This window comes from Hyla sarda, chromosome 4, assembly GCF_029499605.1.
Source record: "Hyla sarda isolate aHylSar1 chromosome 4, aHylSar1.hap1, whole genome shotgun sequence".
In the NCBI taxonomy this organism is placed as follows: Eukaryota; Metazoa; Chordata; class Amphibia; order Anura; family Hylidae; genus Hyla; species Hyla sarda.
The window spans coordinates 308,055,413-308,077,992 of NC_079192.1; the positions used below are offsets into that span (position 1 = coordinate 308,055,413).

At 42.3% G+C, this 22,580-nt stretch overlaps 1 protein-coding gene and 2 long non-coding RNA genes across 5 annotated transcripts in view; 1 reads left to right on the forward strand and 2 right to left on the reverse strand.

Moving 5' to 3' along the window:
• The window catches only part of LOC130369480 (uncharacterized), a 30,607-nt gene extending 26,795 nt beyond the window's left edge, over positions 1-3,812 (reverse strand). The window contains exon 1 of the long non-coding RNA XR_008892774.1: positions 3,666-3,812. This is a non-coding gene — a long non-coding RNA (uncharacterized LOC130369480). The remainder of the gene's footprint in view (positions 1-3,665) is intronic.
• Positions 387-9,703, forward strand: LOC130369475 (speedy protein 1-B-like). Of its 3 annotated transcripts, none has more exons than XM_056574804.1 (5): positions 387-531; positions 5,549-5,718; positions 8,585-8,867; positions 9,153-9,321; positions 9,404-9,703. In XM_056574804.1, the coding sequence occupies exons 3-5, from the start codon at positions 8,797-8,799 to the stop codon at positions 9,623-9,625; spliced, it is 462 nt and encodes a 153-aa protein (XP_056430779.1). In that variant the 5' UTR covers positions 387-531; positions 5,549-5,718; positions 8,585-8,796; the 3' UTR covers positions 9,626-9,703. The 3 variants fall into 3 exon arrangements, with proteins under 3 accessions (XP_056430779.1, XP_056430781.1, XP_056430780.1); XM_056574806.1 differs by lacking the exon at positions 387-531 and adding an exon at positions 4,114-4,354; XM_056574805.1 differs by lacking the exon at positions 387-531 and adding an exon at positions 4,115-4,291.
• Positions 9,435-22,362, reverse strand: LOC130369479 (uncharacterized). The gene is made up of 3 exons (XR_008892773.1): positions 22,256-22,362; positions 11,487-11,593; positions 9,435-9,563 (listed from the first exon to the last, which is right to left on the reverse strand). It is a non-coding gene; the product is annotated as an uncharacterized LOC130369479 (long non-coding RNA).
• Between the last annotated feature and the right edge of the window lie 218 nt (positions 22,363-22,580).

Sequence of the window (22,580 nt, forward strand, 5' to 3'; positions counted from 1 at the left end):
TTGCTGTTTTTCAACCATCAGTTCATTGGGACGATGCAATCATAGCGCAGGCCCATGTAACATATTGTACTGCACTATCCAATAGCCAGACCCATCGACCAATAGGATCGCAGGGTTTTACAAATAAACAACAACAGAAAATGACAGTTGGTGCCAGTCTGCGATTGCTCTTCTAGAGTTGAGACCGGCTCCTTATTTCTCTGCGAGAAGTGACTTTTTTGGACAGCGACCCCCATCAATTTCTACAGATTTTGAGGAGAGGAGGAGAGGCGAGTAGGAGGCGAGTAGGAGGCGAAGGAGAGGAGGAGGCGGAGGAGAGGAGGAGGCGGAGGAGGAGAGGAGGCGGAGGAGGAGAGGAGGAGAGGAGAGGAGGAGAGGAGAGGAGGAGAGGAGAGGAGGAGAGGCGAGGAGGAGGAGAGGCGAGGAGGAGGAGAGGCGAGGAGGAGGAGGCGGCGAGGAAGAGAAGAAAAGAAGAGGCGACACCATGAGGAAGAGGAAGAGAGAACTGACAGCCCTTTATGAGGAGGAGTGGTAAGTATAAAGGACACATCACTACACCATTTTATAGGGATACATTTACAGACAGTCTTCAAAAACTAAGAGTTGTTTTTCTGCCATCCACTAGGGGAAGATTTATCAAAAATGTAGAGAACATGTTGACCAGTTGCCATAGCAACCAATCAGCTTCCCCCCTTTTTCAGAGGCCTTTTTAAAAAAAGAAATTAAAAAATCTGATTGGTTGCTATGGGTAACTGCAACACTATTCTCAGCCAAACGTTTTGATAAATCTCCCCCAGTACTGTCTATGATGTTTTTTTTCTTTTCTAACGTTTGCACTGAGCATGTCCCATAAACTGTCATGTGCAGTGCAACCGCACTACTGAGCCTCCATGTATAACTGCTACTAGTGTATATGCTAATTGCCCCTAATGTTATATGTGATAACTGCCCCCCTAATGTTATATATGATAACTGCCCCAGTAATGTTATATGTGATAACTGCCCCCCCTAATGTTATATATGATAACTGCCCCCCTAATGTTATATATGATAACTGCCCCAGTAATGTTATATGTGATATCTGCTCCCCTAACGTTATATGTGATAACTGCCCCCCTAATGTTATATATGATAACTGCCCCCCTAACGTTATATGTGATAACTGCCCCCCTAATGTTGTATGTGATAACTGCCCCCCTAATGTTATATGTGATAACTGCCCCCCTAATGTTATATATGATAACTGCCCCCCTAACGTTATATGTGATAACTGCCCCCCTAATGTTGTATGTGATAACTGCCCCCCTAATGTTATATGTGATAACTGCCCCCCTAATGTTATATATGATAACTGCCCCAGTAATGTTATATGTGATAACTGCCCCCCTAATGTTGTATGTGATAACTGCCCCCCTAATGTTATATGTGATAACTGCCCCCCTAATGTTATACGTGATAACTGCCCCCTAATGTTATATGTGATAACTGTTCCTAATGTTATATATGATAACTGCCCCCCTAATGTTATATGTGATAACTGCCCCTAATGTTATATGTGATAACCGCCCCCATAATGTTCTATGTGATAACTGCCCCCCTAATGTTATATGTGATAACTTCCCCCCCTAATGTTATATGTGATAACTGCCCCCCTAATGTTATATGTGATAACTGTCCCTAATGTTATATATGATAACTGCCCCCCTAATGTTATATGTGATAACTGCCCCTAATGTTATATGTGATAACTGCCCCCCTAATGTTGTATGTGATAACTGCCCCCCTAATATTATATGTGATAACTGCCCCCCTAATGTTATATGTGATAACTGCCCCTCTAATGTTATATGTGATAACTGCCCCCTAATGTTATATGTGATAACTGCCCCCCTAATGTTATATGTCATAACTGCCCCCCTAATGTTATATGTGATAACTGCCCCCCTAATGTTATATGTGATAACTGCCCCCCTAATGTTATATGTGATAACTGTCCCTAATGTTATATATGATAACTGCCCCCCTAATGTTATATGTGATAACTGCCCCTAATGTTATATGTGATAACTGCCCCCCTAATAATGTATGTGATAACTGCCCCCCTAATATTATATGTGATAACTGCCCCCTAATGTTATATGTGATAACTGCCCCCCTAATGTTATATGTGATAACTGCCCCCCTAATATTATATGTGATAACTGCCCACTAATGTTATGTGTGATAACTGCCCCCTTAATGTTATATGTGATAACTGCCCCCCTAATGTTATATGTGATAAATGCCCCCCTAATGTTATATGTGATAACTGCCCCACTAATGTTATATGTTATAACTGCCCTCTAATGTTATATGTGATAACTGCCCCCCTAATGTTATATGTGATAACTGCCCCCCTAATGTTATATGTGATAACTGCCCCCCTAATGTTATATGTGATGACTGCACCCCTAATATTATATGTGATAACTGCCCCCCTAATGTTTTATATGATAACTGCCCCCTAATGTTATATGTGATAACTGCCCCCCTAATGTTGTATGTGATAACTGCCCCCCTAATGTTATATGTGATAACTGCCCCCCTAATGTTGTATGTGATAACTGCCCCCCTGATGTTCTATGTGATAACTGCCCCTCTAATGTTGTATGTGATAACTGCCCCCCTAATGTTGTATGTGATAACTGCCCCCCTAATGTTGTATGTGATAACTGCCCCCCTAATGTTATATGTGATAACTGCCCCCCTAATGTTATATGTGATAACTGCCCCCCCTAATGTTATATATGATAACTGCCCCCCTAATGTTATATGTGATAACTGCCCCCCTAATGTTATATGTGATAACTGCCCCCCTAATGTTATATGTGATAACTGCCCCCCTAATGTTATATGTGATAAATGCCCCCAATGTTATACGTGATAACTTCCCCCTAATGTTATGTGTGATAACTGCCCCCCTAATGTTATGTGTGATAACTTCCCCCCCTAATGTTATGTGAGATAACTGCCCCCCTAATGTTATATGTGATAACTGCCCCCCTAATGTTATATGTGATAACTGCCCCCCTAATGATATGTGTGATAACTGTCCCCCTAATGTTATATGTGATAACTGCCCCCCTAATGTTATATGTGATAAATGCCCCCCTAATATTATATGTGATAACTGCCCCACTAATGTTATATGTTATAACTGCCCTCTAATGTTATATGTGATAACTGCCTCCCTAATGTTATATGTGATGACTGCCCCCCTAATGTTATATGTGATAACTGCCCCCCTAATGTTATATGTGATAACTACCCACCTAATGTTATATGTGATAACTGCCCCTCTAATGTTATATGTGATAACTACCCCTCTAATATTATATGTGATAACTGCCCCTAATGTTATATGTGATAACTACCCCTCTAATATTATATGTGATAACTGCCCCTAATGTTATATCTGATAACTGCCCCAAATGTTATATGTGATAACTGCCCCCCTAATGTTATATGTGATAACTGCCCCCCTAATGTTATATGTGATAACTGCCCCCCTAATGTTATATGTGATAACTGCCCCCTTAATGTTATATGTGATAACTGCTCCCCTAATGTTATATGTGATAACTGCCCCCAATGTTATTATAGTTGGGCAGCTATATGTATCATACCACCAGAGGAATTTAGATTAAGAAGTTTTCTGTGACTTTTCCATTTATGGTCCATCCTCAGGACTGGCTATTAATGTGTTGTTGGTGGTGGACCAACACCAGGCACCTCACCTCTGCCCTACAGCTGTTTGGCAGAGCCATGGGGGGAGATTTACCAAAACCTGTCCAGACAAAAAGCTGCTGAGTTGCCCATAGCAACCAATCAGATAGCTTCTTTCATTTTGCAAAGGCCTTTTCAAAAATGAAAGAATCGATCTGATTGGTTGCTATGGGCAACACAGCAACTTTTCCTCAGGACAGGTTTTGATAAATCTCCCCCCATGATGGTTTTCACATATAAACAATGGAGGAGATTTATCCAAACCTGGGCAGAGGAAGAGTGGTGCAGTTGCCTATAGCAACCTATCAGATTGCTTCTTTTAAAAAATGAAAGAAGCAATATGATTGGTTGCTATGGGCAACTGCACCACTCTTCCTCTACACAGGTTTGGATAAATCTCCTCCAATGACGGGAGATAGAGAAGAGATTTTGGGTCATTCTGAAATGCTGGTGCCAGGTCACTGCAGCACAGCCCCCATTCAATTTAATGGAACTAAGATTTGACAGCAGTGGATAGACCATAAATGTAAATGTCCCAGAAAACCACTGGAAAGTCTCTTTAATATATATGATAACTGCCTCTTCAATGGTAAATGTGATTTCTGACCCAGTGTTATACGTGATAATGCCACTATTTTTGTTTCGATAATGCCACTATTTTTAGGCCTTTTCGATCGCTTTTTATACATTTTTTTCTGGTACATGAAGTGACCAAAAATCTGCAATTCTGCTATTTTTTTACATTTACGCCATTAACCGTGCAGTTTTGTTACCATTGGACATTTCTGCATGTGGCAATACTTAAAGGGGTACTCCACCGCTAGGCATCATGGGGGAGATTTATCAAAACCTGTCCAGAGGACAAGTTGCCCAGTAACCCATAGCAACCAATCAGATCACTTCTTTCACTTTGCAGAGGCCTTGTTAAAAATGAAAGAAGCAAGCTGATTGGTTGCTATGGGCACCCTATCCCCTATCGCTGGGACACCCGTGACCTCTGCGCACTGACCCGTGACACCCCGTGTTCTGAACAAATGCCAAGTTCTGGCGGCAGTGGTCGTGATGTCACGCCATTCCCCCTAGTGATGTCACGCCCCCCCTTCGATGTCTATGGCAAGGGGGTGACGGCTCCCATAGACATGCATGGAGGGGATGTGGCGTTTTTTCTTTTAGATTTTTTACATTTTTTTTTACAGCATTCAATGTGTAGCATGAATAATTCAATTATTTTATTATTTGGGTCATTATGAATGTGGCGAAACTCAATATGTTTTTTAAATTTTTTATGTTGTTTTCAGAAAAAGTTGATGCTTTTTTTTATTTACATTTTATTTTTAAGAGCCCTACAAAGGGACTGACAGCGATCAGTGTGGAAACTCCTCACATGCAGCTGTCAGGATTTGACTGATGTATATGAAGGGTTAATCTACTAGAAGAGGTTCCTCCGCTCCTTGTAGCTCCAGCAGGAGCCCGACTATCATATTGATCCCTGCACGGTAGACTCGCATTGCCTTATGATAGCACTGAAAATATGGTGGGCAAGACTAGGGACCCTTAAAGGGGTACTCCACTGATCTGTACAGACGCCCGGCATTCTGCCACGCCCCCTCCCATAGACATGAATGGAGGGGGCGTGGCTTGATGTAACGAGATTATAATGTTGTACCATATGGTCTCATAGACTTCCATGGTGTCATATTATGGCTCCTTATAACCGGGATGGCCCATTATTTGGTCGGGTGCATGAGGCCCAATACTATAGATGTTATCTCTTCTATCACAGTTCAGCATCTGCCACCCAGGAGGAGACGGAGAAGACGGAGGACCAGCCAAAGGAGGAGACGGACGGCGAGCCAAAGAAGAAGAGGGAGCAGACGGACAACAACCGCAGGGAGACCACTGATGACGCCATCCTACAGCCGGAGGAACGAGCCGCTTTTTACAGACTCCTGGGTAACAATACATTTTTCTTTCAATGACAAAAAGTATAATATTTAATCACATGATAAAATAAAGTGTTCTTATCCCCTTAAAGATGCCCCCCCCCCCCCCCCCAGGAGATAGATAATTGCCCCCAGTGTAGATAGGTTCTGCCAAGGGGTAGATAGTGGTTCCCAGTGTAGACAGGTGCCCTCCAGGAGGTAGATAGTAGTTTCCAGTGTAGATAGGTTTCCGCCAGAGGTAGACAGTAGTAATGAGCGGCAGGGGACATATTCGAATTTGCAATATTTCACTATGTTTTTTTGTTTTTTTTCCATGCGAAAATTTGTAATGAAATTCGCATAGTGCGCATGCGCAATTATATCTCCAGTGTGCCGATATTCGCATAGTTGTCTCCAGTTATCTCCAGTGTAGATAGATTCCCCCCCAGAGGTAGATAGCTGCCCTCCAGGAGGCAGGTAGTTGTCTCCAGTGTAGATAGATCCCCCCCCCCCCCCCCCCAGAGGTAGATAGCTGTTCCCAGTGTAGACAGCTGCCCTCCAGGAGGCAGGTAGTTGCCTCCAGTGTAGATAAATTCCCCCCCAGAGGTAGATAGCTGTTCCCAGTGTAGACAGCTGCCCTCCAGGAGGCAGGTAGTTGCCTCCAGTGTAGATAAATTCCCCCCCAGAGGTAGATAGCTGTTCCCAGTGTAGACAGCTGCCCTCCAGGTGGCAGGTAGTTGTCTCCAGTGTAGATAGATTCCCCCCCAGAGGTAGATAGCTGTTCCCAGTATAGACAGGTGCCCTCCAGGAGGCAGGTAGTTGATCCCAGTGTAGATAGGTTTCCCCAAACGTAGGCATTTTTCCCACAGTATAGACAGGTGCCCTCCAGGAGGTAGATAGTTGCCCCAATTGTAGACATGTCCCTGTCACCCAAAATTTTAAATTAATTAAATACATATATAATTAAATAAGAATTAAAAAATACATATTTACGTTTAGAGATGTCGCGAATTGTTCGCCGGCGAAAAGTTCCCGGCGAATTTAGCATGTTCACGTTCGCCTCGCCGGGCTAACATATGTGAAGTTCGATCCGCCCCCTATACTTTAACCTTGCAGTAAACTTTGACCCTGTGAGTCAGAGTCAGCAGACACATTACAGCCAATCAGCAGCAGTCCTTCCCTTCCAGACCCTCCTACCTCTTGCACGGACACCATTTTAGCCTCATTCTGCATGCTGCAGGCTTAGAAAGTGGAGGGTCAGAGAAGCTGCTCCTGCTGTATAAGGAAAGTGATAGCTAGGTTGCTGCTAGGTGGTGTATTCAGGGTCTAGTTTACTTCTAAAGCACTAGTGTAACATCTGCTTTAAGGACAGCACCCAAAAAAGCCCTTTTTAGGGCTGAAAGATATCAGTCCTGGTTGGGAGGGAACCGCTGGTATTAAGGGGTACTCCTGAATCAAACTTAAGTTCCTTCAAGCAACTAACTACTACAGTATTCAAAGAGCTGAAAGATATCAGTCCGTGTGTCTTGCAACACCTGGGGGCACCCTGGTTGGGAGGGAACCGCTGGTTAAAAGGGGTACTTCAGTATAAAACTTAAGTTCCTTCAAGCAACTAACTACTACAGTATTCAAAGGGCTGAAAGATATCAGTCCGTGCGTTTTGCAACAGCTGGAGGCACCCTGTTTGAGGACCACTGCTTAAAAGGGGAACTCCGCTAGCAAGCTTTTTTGCTCATTGTCACACTAGTGCAAATCCCATTAGATGTGACAGTTGTGCAAATAAAAAAAAACTTTTTTGGCTGTTAAATAAAATCAGTCGTCACTGTCAGTTAACGTCACAGTTGCCATTTATTTTGCCTGCAGGGCAAATTGTGTCACCCTAGTGCAAATCACATTAGGTGTGACAGTTGTGCAAATTAACCAAAAAATTACAGGTAGAGGAAGGCCACCCCGCAGGGGCCGTCGTGGTGCTGGGATTCCCTTTGGCCCTAGAATGGCCAGTCATCAGAGGCCACGTACCCTGAACCCCCAAAGTTCTGAGGACTTAGTTGACTGGCTATCACAAGACACCAAATCTACTACAGCTTCCGCTCGGAACCTTGACGCACCATTCTACTCCTCCTCTAGCTTAGCTTCGGGCACCTCTCATGCTACCAGAACCACGCATTCCATGAATGGCAGCCGTCACCAGGTTTACCCAATGCGCAGTGTAGGTGATATACCTGCTCTGACCATGCCAGTGAGCTGCTTGATTTGTGACAGCCCGACACGTTGGAATTCAACATTCCTAATGTTCGGTTGGGTTCAAATCCCACTATGTGCTGCCTCAAGGGGGGCTCTAACTATGTGCTGCATAATATGGGGGAATCTTATGTGATGCCTAAAGGGGAGCTCTAACTATGTGCTGACTAACATGGGGGAATCTTACTATGTGATGCCTAAAGTGGGGGATCTAACTATGTGCTGCCTAAAGGGAGGCTCTAACTATGTGCTGCCTAATATGGGGGAATCTATGTGCTGTCTAAAGGGGGGAATCTAACTATGTGATGCCTAAAGGGGGGCTCTATATGCTGCCTAAAGGGTGCTAAAGCACGTTATTCCAAACCATTTAGGAATAATAGGTGATTTATGCCCTTTATGGATTAAATAAAGATCAATATTATCATAGCCCTAATACTGAGGTCCATGTTCTTCAGGAAAGATAATGTACCCTCTACAGAACCTTCTCTCTCCTGCTCTGGTGCTTCTGTACAATGTATAGTATGGAATATAGTGTATAATGTGTCAGTGACTGTATACACACATGTATATGTATATTATATGTAGAATTGTTATATATAGTATAGAAGATATTGATTGAATAAATGAAAATAATGATATCTCTGTTATTTTTGTAGATGAAGGACACATCCAGCTATTTCTAGGCAGGGACAGCTGCTATAAGATCGCGGACAAGGTAGTATATAAAGGGAAAGAATAGATGTTGTACAGATAGAAGTAAATACAGGGATATACTGGAGACATACAGGTACTGTATAATAGAATGTATTTAGATAAGAAATGTATTACCAGCCTCTAACTCTTCTTCTCCCTCTAGTATCTCCTGGCCATGGTCCTCATCTACTTCCGAAGAGCCAACCTGCGTACGGAGGAATATAACACCTACTTCTTTCCAGCGCTGTGAGTTTTTATTAATGTTATTGCATATATACACATCTATATAAATAAATATATATATATATATATATATATATATACACATATCTATATAAATACATAAATATATATATATATATTTATAAACATTAATATAAATACATATAAATATATATATATATATATATATATATATATATATATATATACCGGGCACTCTGTATTGTAATATTACTACCAATGGTTCTTCTCCTCTTTCTCTTGTGTAATGTGTATAATTTTTATTTATTTATTTTTTCTTCCTTTTAGGTTTCTTGCCAACCAGTTTGAAGAGGATGAGATGTTTCGACGCGAGATCTACCCCTGGGCCCTTGGACCGATGTGGACGGCGATGAAGACCTGGATGCTACACCTGCGGAACCTGCTGCTCCTCCGGATGAGATTCCACGCTTGGGTGACCAGAGACACCTGTGATCGGGTCAGTGACATAAAATAAAAACTATACACTAGGAATGAAAGTCTGTGTTTATTATAACAATGTATATTGTGATTAATTCTAGATCATGGCACAAGACCCCGAGTACTGGGCATGGAAGAGAGAGCGGAAGGAACATCACGGCTGGGCCATACGCTGGTACCGGAGGGATCCTGGAGAATACATCCCGAGAGGCCCATGGTGGATCCCTCCCGCCTGCTCCATCTGTATCACCGATCTGCAGCCTTTTGCCGGGGAAGAGAACACCAAGCGAAGAAGGACGAAGAAAGAAGAACAGAACGGATGAAGACCAAGCCGCCCTAGATGTATTCTTAAGGTCACGTTCCCACTTGGCATATACGTAGCGTATTTGACGCTGCGCAAAGTCTGCAGAAGCAGCGGGAAATACGCTGCATATCCCTCGCTCACATACACACAAGGCTTTCTGGCGGCAGCCCTATGTGCGCAGTGAGTTTTGGAGGCGGGGCTCCACCTCCAAAACTCACTGCAAACAAAGGGCTGCCTCAAGAAAGCCTTGTGTGTATGGTGAGCGAGGGATACGCAGCGTATCTCCCGCTGCTGCTACAGATTTTGCACAGCGTGAAGTATTCTGCATACACGCCAAGAGGGAACGTGCCCTTATAGTATATTTATTGTTACAATAAATGCACACACTAAATCACTGTACACAAATCACAAACACAAAATACATACACATTCATTCCCTACACACTTTTACTACATACACATTCATCTCCTACACAGAATCACTACATACACATTCATTCTCTACACACTATCACTAAATACACATTCATTCCCTTCACACTATCACTACATACACATTCTTTCCCTACACACTATCACTACATACACATTCATCCCCCACATACTATCAATACATACACAATCATCCTCTACACACAAACACTACATACACATTCATTCCCTACACACTAACACTACATACACATTCATCTTCCTACACACTATCACTACATACACATTCATCCCCCACACACTTTCACTACATACACATTCATCCCCTACACACTATCACTACATACACATTCATCCCCTACACACTATCACTACATACACATTCATCCCCTACACACTATCACTACATACACATTCATTCCCTACACACTATCACTACATACACATTCATCCCCTACACACTATCACTACATACACATTCATCCCCTACACACTATCACTACATACACATTCATCCCCTACACACTATCACTACATACACATTCATCCCCTACACACTATCACTACATACACATTCATTCCCTACACACTATCACTACATACACATTCATCCCCTACACACTATCACTACATACACATTCATCCCCTACACACTATCACTACATACACATTCATCCCCTACACACTATCACTACATACACATTTGCAGTCATGTTATAGCGTAATAGGGGCATAGATGCCCATAGATGCCCACAACAAGGAAATAATTCTACTGCCGTACAAATCACTAGTCAGATCACACATAGAATACTGTGTACAGTACTGGGCACCAGTGTACAAGAAAGATATAGTGGAGATGGAGAGGGTTCAAAGACGGGCAACCAGGTTAATACGGGGAAGGGGAGGACTACAGTACCCAGAAAGATTATCAGAATTGGGTTTATTTAGTTTAGAAAAAAGAAGGCTTAGGGGAGACCTAATAACTATGTATAAATATATCAGGGGACCATTCAGAGATCTCTCCCATGATCTATTTATACCCAGGACTGTATCTATAACAAGGGGGCATCCTCTACGTTTAGAGGAAAGAAGGTTTCTACGCAACCACAGACGGGGGTTCTTTACTGTAAGAGCAGTGAGACTGTGGAATTCTCTCCCGGAGGAGGTAGTCATGGTGAACTCTGTAAAAGAGTTCAAAAGGGGTCTGGATGCATTCTTGGAGAATAATAACATCGCCGGTTATGTATACTAGATTTATAGGGACAGAACGTTGATCCAGAGATTTATTCTGACTGCCATATTTGGAGTCGGGAAGGAATTTTTACCTCTAGTATGAGGGTTTTTTGCCTTCCCCTGGATCAACTCAGTAGGGACTTACACATTAAAAACACATTAAAAATACATATAAAATATAATAATAAACTTCACATTTAATTACATTTATTTACCTTGTCTGAGTCACTTCTTCTATTAGAATTTGTTACAAAGTGTGGATGATGAGCGGTGTGTGACCCGAATGCCCTGATGTAACCTTCAGAGTTTTTTTTCCTTCTCCCTAGTAAATAGTAAAGTAGAAAAAACGTATGCGGTTAACTTTTTGCAGTCACATTAAAAGGGTACTCCACTGCCCCAGCGTTCAAACATTTTGTTCTGAACACTGGGTGCAAGCTGCTGGGGTTGTGACATCATGGCCACGCCCCTCGTGATGTCAAGCCATGCCACGCCGCCCTAAACGGAAGACTATGGAGGGGCGTGATGCATGCCAAGCACCCTCCCAGAGACTAGCATTGAGGGGACGTGGCGTAATGTCACAAGGGGCGTTGCCATTACGTCATGACCCCCGCAGCTTGCACCCAGCATTCTGAACAAAATGTTCAGAACAATGGGGCAGTTGAGTACCCCTTTTAATTGCATGCTTGGAACCCTAGCTATAGTGATGCAGAGGTAACAGTCACACAAGGGCCCTGATGCCTGAGGGGGTCCATGAAGTGTTATGAATGGCACAGGATGGTTTGGGGGTCCTTGTTACACATTGCACATTGAAGCGTCTGCTTTATGTATGATGCATATTTTGTCTCATGGTGGTCATACACTGTGGACAAAATATGGCTGAACTTTGTCTGAACTAAGAATGCTTTTTATGGTGTAGCCAGAAAGAACAAGAAGGTGTTGACAAGGTGTAAGGTGGTCTTCAATGGGTTTAGAGGCTATCATTTGCAGTGCTATCTGGTTAATAATAAAATAAATAAATATATCAAACAGGTAAGGGAGTATCTAGGCTAATTTTCATTGACCAAGTGGTTTTATAAAAATAAAATTTTATTAGTTTACTAGATAATACCACAAATGTTTACATTTATTTTTGTTTATGTGGTGTCCCGGTACAGGACCTGTTCCTGTCCCTTGTCTAAGGTCCCCACAGCTAGAATCCCTCCATGTCTATAGGGCTCTCCTGTAGGGCATACCCCTAGTAGTCTTAAGTAAAGTGTGTACATATTAATTTAATGTAGAGGAAATATATGTAAAAGACCATAGTGGTCACGTGATACACAGTTGTCATGTATAAAATGCTTAAGGACCTTTCGAGGTCATGTGATGTACCCAGAGTTCACTGGGTTCATAACTTACAGGTTTGCTGACCAATGAGCTTTGTCCAGCCCTCTTAATATATAAGGGGCTGCAGCCACTAAATTCACTCTCTTAGTACCGGATTATCAAGCAAGCACAACATCTCAGCATCAGCATCAATTCAAGCTAGGCCTGAAGCCTAACATCCCGCAGCCACAAAACGTGCGTTACCAAGGCTCAAACTACTGAATCCTGTGTGACTACTATCAGCTCAAATATTCTAAAATAGTAGCACAGTGGCTAGTATCAAAAGATCATTGCTTCCAAGTCCCATCAGCATCAAAACATCATTTCTTCCAAGTCCCATCAAACCTGTATCCCCGTTCACTCTTGAAGAGACTGTTAAGTTCAATACTGTTGCATAAAATCTTCGAGTAAAGTTTCATCAGTGTACTTCATAAAATCTGTTATGGACATTCTGTTATTTTTCCCTGCCGTTTGTGGGACGGTTTGCAGTAGGAACATTACTATTGAGGAAACCGCAGCCTGGCGTCAGGACACTCAAGGGTTAATACCACCAGACCCAACACTATTACCGCAACACTCTAGACACCATTACGCTCCCAGCACCACATTTACATTATCTTATTTTAAAAAAAGAGTATGTGGGGGGGGGGGGATGTTAGTGTGAATCACACTTTTATTAAGGGTGGGGCTTATTCACATTTATCCTTTTATTTTTTTTATAATTCTTTTTTACACTTTTTTTTTTGTTCCCATAGAGGATGATAATATGAAATCACTGGATCGCTAACAAAGTTCAATGCTGTGAACCGCTTTAGGTCATCCAATGTTAGGGCGTCTTGCAAATGTGGTGAAGACTTCAGGAAGTGCTTGACAACCAGATTCAACACGTGTGCCATGCAGGGCGCAGGTTTCACACTTCCTTGTCGCAGCGCGGACACAATGTTCTTCCCGTTGTCGGTCACCATGGTTCCCATTTCCAGTTTTTGTGGAGTAAGCCATACTCCGATTTCTTGACGATTGAATTTTAGCAGTTCCTCCCCTGTGTGACTCCGTTTGCCAAGGCAAACCATGTGAAGAACAGTGTGACACTGCCGTGCCCTACACACATGGTACGATGAAGGGCCACTGAGATTTGAACGTGAAGTGGAGGCCGAGGACACGGTGGAGGGTGAGGAGGCGGAGTTGCGCACTGTCACCAACTGGACCAACTGACTGAGAGCGAGAGCGTGGAGGAGGAAGCGGTGTGACCTGTTCAAGTTGCTGTTGTGGCTGTGCAGGAACCACATTTACTCAGTGGGCCGTAAAATCACATGTATTGTCCCTGCCCGTAGTTACAGCTCCACACGTCAGCGCTGCTGTGCACTTTTGAACACACCGACAGGCTCAAGGACTGGCACACCTTCTCTTGTACAAACTTATGCAGGGCTGGTACTGCCTTCTTTGCAAAGAAATTATGACTTGGGACTCTCCACCTCGGGTTAGCACAAGCCCTCAATTCTCTGAAATGTGCAGAGTCCACCACTTGAAATGGGAGGGACTGCAGCACCAGCAACTTGGAAAGGAGGACATTCAGCTTCTGCGCCATTGGATGAATGCGACAGAAGGAGGGTATGACACACAGCTCCCTTCACCTGAGGTGGTGGACCCTTGGCTGGCTGAAGGAGGGAGTGGCGTGCCACTGGGTGATGTCGCAGGCTGGACCACCACATCTGAGCCACGGTTGTCCATGGCCGCTTTATGCTGGTGCATCATATGTTGACGCAGGGCTGTGGTGCCAACAATGCTACCCTGTCCACGCTTCACCTTCTACCGACATATCTTGCATGTGGCTGTGTTAACTTCCTCCGGATGCTTGATGAAAAACTGCCATACCACGAGTATCTGATTTTACCACCAACAGTGCGCAATAATTGACTGCTACTACCGCCATCTCAAGGAACCCCTGTTCCACTACCTCCTGGGAAGGTAGGCTTCCGCGAAGCAGTTGGTCTACCCTGGGCACGTTTGGCTCCTGAATTTCCACTTCTGCCACTATGCTGACTGCCAACCATGCTACCACCTTGCTGGCTCATCTGCTGCCTCAGGGGCAACCTGCAACCCTCTTCTGCTGATGATGATGAAGCCCCCTCTGCACCCGGATCCCAAGTGCGATCGGCTTCATCATCATGGAGTTCTGCCTCTCACTGCGGCTTCTGCTGCCACTCGCCCCTAGTCTGCTGCGACCTCTGTCTGATAAATTTAGGACTCTGACACTCCTCTGAGCACATCCTGGCACTTCACTGCCTGACATACTTAGTGTGTACACAAGGGGAGTAAAATATGCTTCACTACACGCCTTTCACTGTATGTAGGCTTGTTGCAGATTAACATGTTCAAAAAAGTACACTACGTAGATGTAGCTATGTGGTATGCACACATGACAGAAAAAAAAGGATGTATAGTACACTTGGAAAACTTATTTTCGTAAAACACCAGCCGGTGATTACTTTTGCCTGGACTTTCCCAGTACCTAGACTTGTTACAGATTCACTGATACAAAATAATAGCCTGCTATGATGTAGGTATGTGGTGTGCACTTATGAGGGCAGAAAAATGCTCTACAATGAGCCTAAAAACTCTGTAAGTTTTGTAAAACACCAGCCGGTGAGTACTATTGTTTGGACTTTCACAGTATGTAGGCCCTTGACAGATTAACAGGTACAAAATGGTACACTACTTAGATGTACGTATGTGGTGTGCACTGATGAGGGCAGAAAAATGCGTTACAATACGCCTAAAAACTCTGTATTTTTGTAAAACACCACCCGGTGAGTAATTTTGCTTGGACTTTCACAGTATGTAGGCCCTTGGCAAATTAACAGGTAAAAAATAGTACACTACTTAGATGTAGGTATGTGGTATGCACTGATGAGGGCAGAAAAATGCACTACAATACGCCAAAAAACTCAGTATTTTTGTAAACACCAGCCGGTGAGTACTGTTGCTATGACTTTCACAGTATGTAGGCCCTTGACAGATTAACAGGTACAAAATGGTACACTTATTAGATGTATGTATGTGGTATGCACGCATGAGGGCAAGAAAATGCGCAACAATACGAAAAAACAAAACGCTGTATTTTTGTAAAACAATAGCCAGTGAGTACTGTTGCTTGGACTATCACAGTATGTAGGCCTTTCACAGATTAACAGGTACAAAATGGTACACTAATTAGATGTATGCATGTGGTATGCACTGATGAGGGCAGAAAAATGCTCAACAATATGCCAAAATAATCAGTATTTTTGTAAAACAACAGCCGGTGAGTACTGTTGCTTGGAGTTTCATAGTATGTAGGCCCTTGACAGATTAACAGGTACAAAATGGTACACTTATTAGATGAACGTATGTGGTATGCACGTATGAGGGCAAAAAATGCGCAACAATACACAAAAAAACTCTGTATTTTTGTAAAACACCAGCCGGTGAGTACTGTTGCTTGGACTTTCACAGTATGTATGCCCTTGACAAATTAAAAGCTAGAAAATAGTACACTACTTAGATGTAGGTATGTGGTATACACGTATGAGGGCAAAAAAATGCTCTACAATATGCCAAACAACTCAGTATTTTTGTAAAACACCAGCCGGTGAGTACGTATGTGGTGTGCACTTATGAGGGCAGAAAAATGCTCTACAATGAGCCTAAAAACTCTGTAAGTTTTGTAAAACACCAGCCGGTGAGTACTATTGTTTGGACTTTCACAGTATGTAGGCCCTTGACAGATTAACAGGTACAAAATGGTACACTACTTAGATGTACGTATGTGGTGTGCATTGATGAGGGCAGAAAAATGCGTTACAATACGCCTAAAAACTCTGTATTTTTGTAAAACACCACCCGGTGAGTAATTTTGCTTGGACTTTCACAGTATGTAGGCCCTTGGCAAATTAACAGGTAAAAAATAGTACACTACTTAGATGTAGGTATGTGGTATGCACTGATGAGGGCAGAAAAATGCACTACAATACGCCAAAAAACTCAGTATTTTTGTAAACACCAGCCGGTGAATACTGTTGCTATGACTTTCACAGTATGTAGGCCCTTGACAGATTAACAGGTACAAAATGGTACACTTATTAGATGTATGTATGTGGTATGCACGCATGAGGGCAAGAAAATGCGCAACAATACGAAAAAACAAAACGCTGTATTTTTGTAAAACAACAGCCAGTGAGTACTGTTGCTTGGACTATCACAGTATGTAGGCCTTTCACAGATTAACAGGTACAAAATGGTACACTAATTAGATGTATGCATGTGGTATGCACTGATGAGGGCAGAAAAATGCTCAACAATATGCCAAAATAATCTGTATTTTTGTAAAACAACAGCCGGTGAGTACTGTTGCTTGGAGTTTCATAGTATGTAGGCCCTTGACAGATTAACAGGTACAAAATGGTACACTTATTAGATGAACGTATGTGGTATGCACGTATGAGGGCAAAAAATGCGCAACAATACACAAAAAAACTCTGTATTTTTGTAAAACACCAGCCGGTGAGTACTGTTGCTTGGACTTTCACAGTATGTATGCCCTTGAAAAATTAAAAGCTAGAAAATAGTACACTACTTAGATGTAGGTATGTGGTATACACGTATGAGGGCAAAAAAATGCTCTACAATATGCCAAACAACTCAGTATTTTTGTAAAACACCAGCCGGTGAGTACTGTTGCTTGGACTTTCACAGTATGTAGACCTTTCACAGATTAGCAGGTACAAAATGGTACACTAATTAGATGTACGTATGGGGTATGCACATATGAGTGCAAAAAATGCCCAACAATACGCCCAAAAACAATGTATTTTTGTAAAACACCAGCCGGTGATTACTTTTGCCAGGACTTTCCCAATATCTAGACTTGTTACAGATAGAAAATAGTAGACTGCTTTGATGTAGTATGTGGTATGCACGTATGAGGGCAGACAAATGCACTAAAGTCCACTGAAAAAACATATTTGTGAACAGCAGCAGGACACAGCAGTGCAGCACAACAAAAAAAAATTTAAAACTGGGATTAAACCCAAAATTGCACTCTGTCACAGAGTGTTAAGAATGGTGTGAACTGGTTTTTATACCGTCTATAGACTATTATAACCAGCAGATGATTTCTTGTGAAAAAAATACACAGAATTGCGCTGAAAATTCTTCCCTGCCTCCTGTGATAAGGTTCATGAAGTTCAGGCAGCTTGTTGATATGTATGAGGCAACGAAAAGCTATCTGCCCTCTCTGATGAAATGCTCAATAAAGTGAATGGGAGGTTGATGGCGTAAAAATCCTTCTCAGTCAGAACAAGCAAAGCACTGCACTTCTCTCTGTCCACAACGCTGATTTAAATAGCAGTTGGCAGTGGAACGCTGTGGTATAAGCAATTCAGCGTGTCTGTGTAACACACACAGACACGCAGTCCGCCCTATCTCTGCAGTGTATATGGCATGAAATGAGCAGCCACAAGATGGCTGGGGATTACAGGGGTCAATGAATGATGATAGGATGCATCTCGCATGTGATTCAGGGTCATCCCGCCTACCTCCCTTCCCGTCGTACTTTCCCACCCTCCCATAATCCCTTGCCCCATGAAGTGACATGTGTATCCGCCATTTTAGGTCTCCTTTAGCCTGGAACGCTGTAAAATGCAGTTTAATTAAGCGATTTGCGCAATAGAATTGCTGCGATATTCGCATTCGTTGTGAATCGAATATTTCATGAAACCCGTAACGAATTTGGGTTCGTCAGCTTCGATTCGCTCATCTCTAATCACTACATACACATTCATTTCCTACATACTATCACTACATACACATTCATCCCCCACACACTATCATTTCATACACATTCATTCTCTACACACTATCACTACATACACATTCATCCCCTACACACTATCACTACATACACATTCATTCCATACACACTATCACCACACACACATTCATTCTCTACACCCTATCGCTACATACACATTCATTCTCTACACCCTATCACTACATACACATTCATTCTCTACACACTATCACTACATACACATTCATTCCCTACACACTATCACTACATACACATTCATTCCATAAACACTATCACTACATACACATTCATTTTCTACACACTATCACTACATACACATTCATCTCCTACACACTATCACTACATACACATTCATTTCCTACATACTATCACTACATACACATTCATCCCCCACCCACTATCATTTCATACACATTCATTCTCTACACACTATCACTACATACACATTCATTCTCTACACACTATCACCACACACACATTAATTCCCTACACACTATCACTACATACACATTCATTCCCCACATACTATCACTACATACACATTCATTCCATACACACTATCACCACATACACATTCATTCTCTACACCCTATCGCTACATACACATTCATCTCCTACACACTATCACTACATACACATTCATTCTCTACACCCTATCGCTACATACACATTCATCTCCTACACACTATCACTACATACACATTCATTTCCTACACACTATCACTACATACACATTCATACCCTACACACTATCACTACATACACATTCATCCCCTACACACTATAACTACATACACATTCATACCCTACACTCTATCACTACATACACATTCATTCCCTACACACTATCACTACATACACCTTCATCCCCTTCACACTATCACTACACACACATTCATCCCCTACACACTATCACTACATACACATTCATTCCCTACATACTATCACTACATACACATTCATTCCATACACACTATCACCACACACACATTCATTCTCTACACCCTATCGCTACATACACATTCATCTCCTACACACTATCACTACATACACATTCATTCTCTACACCCTATCGCTACATACACATTCATCTCCTACACACTATCACTACATACACATTCATTTCCTACACACTATCACTACATACACATTCATCCCCTACACACTATCACTACATAAACATTCATTCCCTACACCCTATCACTACATACACATTCATTCTCTACACACTATCACCACACACACATTCATCCCCTTCCCACTATCACTACATACACATTCATTCCATACACACTATCACTACATACACATTCATTCCCTACACACTATCACTACATACACATTCATACCCTACACACTATCACTACATACACATTGATTCCCTACACACTATCACTACATACACATTCATACCCTACACACTATCACTACATACACATTCATTCCCTACACACTATCACTACATACACATTCATCCCCTTCACACTATCACTACACACACATTCATCCCCTACACACTATCACTACATACACATTCATTCCATACACGCTATCACTACATACACATTCATTCTCTACACACTATGACTACATATACATTCATCCCCTACACACTATCACTACATACACATTCATTCACTACACACTATCACCACACACACATTCATTCCCTACACACTATCACTACATACACATTCATTCCCTACACACTATCACTACATACACATTAATTTCCTACACACTATCACTACGTACACATTCATTCCCTACACCCTATCACTACATAAACATTCATTCCCTACACCCTATCACTACATACGCATTCATCCCCTACACACTATCACTACATACACATTCATACCCTACACACTATCACTACATACACATTCATCCCCTTGTTTATTTGTATGAGGCAACGAAAAGCTATCTGCCCTCTCTGATGAAATGCTCAATAAAGTGAATGGGAGGTTTATGGCGTAAAAATCCTTCTCAGTCAGAACAAGCAAAGCACTGCACTTCTCTCTGTCCACAACGCTGATTTAAATAGCAGTTGGCAGTGGAACGCTGTGGTATAAGCAATTCAGCGTGTCTGTGTAACACACACAGACACGCAGTCCGCCCTATCTCTGCAGTGTATATGGCATGAAATGAGCAGCCACAAGATGGCTGGGGATTATATAGGGCTGTGACATCACAGGGGTCAATGAATGATGATAGGATGCATCTCGCATGTGATTCAGGGTCATCCCGCCTACCTCCCTTCCCGTTGTACTTTCCCACCCTCCCATAATCCCGTGCCCCATGAAGTGACATGTGTATCCGCCATTTTAGGTCTCCTTTAGCCTGGAACGCTGTAAAATGCAGTTTAATTAAGCGATTTGCGCAATAGAATTGCGGAGATATTCAAATTTGTTGTGAATCGAATATTTCATGAAACTCGTAACGAATTTGGGTTTGTCAGCTTCGATTCGCTCATCTCTAATCACTACATGCACATTAATTTCCTACACACTATCACTACATACACATTCATTCCCTACACACTATCACTACATACACATTCATTCCCTACACCCTATCACTACATACACATTCATTCTCTACACACTATCACTACATACACATTCATCCCCTTCACACTATCACTACATACACATTCATCCCCTACACACTGTCACTACATACACATTAATTCCCTACACACTATCACTACATACACATTAATTCCCTACACACTATCACTACATACACATTCATCCCCTACACACTATCACTACACACACATTCATCCCCTACACACTATCACTACATACACATTCATCCCCTACACACTGTCACTACATACACATTAATTCCCTACACACTATCACTACATACACATTCATCCCCTACACACTATCACTACATACACATTCATCCCCTACACACTGTCACTACATACACATTGATTCCCTGCACACTATGACTACATACACATTGATTCCCTACACACTATCACTACATACACATTCATCCCCTACACACTATCACTAAGTAAACATTCATCCCCTACACACTATCACTACATACACATTCATTCCCTACACACTATCACTACATACACATTCATTCCCTACACACTATCACTACATACACATTCATCCCCTTCCCACTATCACTACATACACATTCATCCCCTACACACTGTCACTACATACACATTGATTCCCTGCACACTATGACTACATACACATTGATTCCCTACACACTATCACTACATACACATTCATCCCCTACACACTATCACTACATACACATTCATCCCCTACACACTATCACTAAGTAAACATTCATCCCCTACACACTATCACTACATACACATTCATTCCCTACACACTATCACTACATACACATTCATTCCCTACACACTATCACTACATACACATTCATCCCCTTCCCACTATCACTACATACACATTCATCCCCTACACACTATCACTACACACATATTCATCCCCTACACACTATCACTACATACACATTCATCCCCTACACACTATCACTACAAACACATTTGTAGTCATGTTTTAGCGTAATCCTCCCTTAGTATGCCCAGAGGAAGGGCCATACAGCAGCCATGGATTTCCTATTATGGGGTGTTTTCCTGTCCTGAGCGCTGCTGTATGCTCTTCTTGTCCTGAGCGCTGCTGTACGCTCTTCATGAATGATTTTAGGTAACAACACATTTAAAATACATATAAAATATAATAAACTTCACATTAATTACATTTTTACCTTGTCTGAGTACTTCTTCTATTAGAATTTGTTACAAAGTGTGGATGATGAGCGGTGTGTGACGCGAATGCCCTGATGTAATCTTCAGAGGTTTTTTCCTTCTCCCTAGTAAATAGTAAAGTAGAAAAAACGTATGCGGTTAACTTTTTGCAGTCACATTAAAAGGGTACTCCACTGCCCCAGCATTCAAACATTTTGTTCTGAACACTGGGTGCGAGCTGCTGGGGTTGTGACGTCATGCCCACACCCCTTGTGACGTCACACGATGCCACGCCCAATCAAAGCAAGTCCATGGAGGGGCGTGGTGCATGCCAAGTACCCTCCC

Excerpts from the sequence above, each read along its gene's own strand:
- LOC130369475 (XM_056574804.1), top strand. The coding sequence starts at position 8,797 with ATGGTCCTCATCTACTTCCGAAGAGCCAACCTGCGTACGGAGGAATAT. Across the intron at positions 8,868-9,152 it reads ACCTACTTCTTTCCAGCGCT|GTTTCTTGCCAACCAGTTTG; the intron begins GTGAGTTTTTAT and ends TCTTCCTTTTAG. Across the intron at positions 9,322-9,403 it reads CCAGAGACACCTGTGATCGG|ATCATGGCACAAGACCCCGA; the intron begins GTCAGTGACATA and ends GATTAATTCTAG.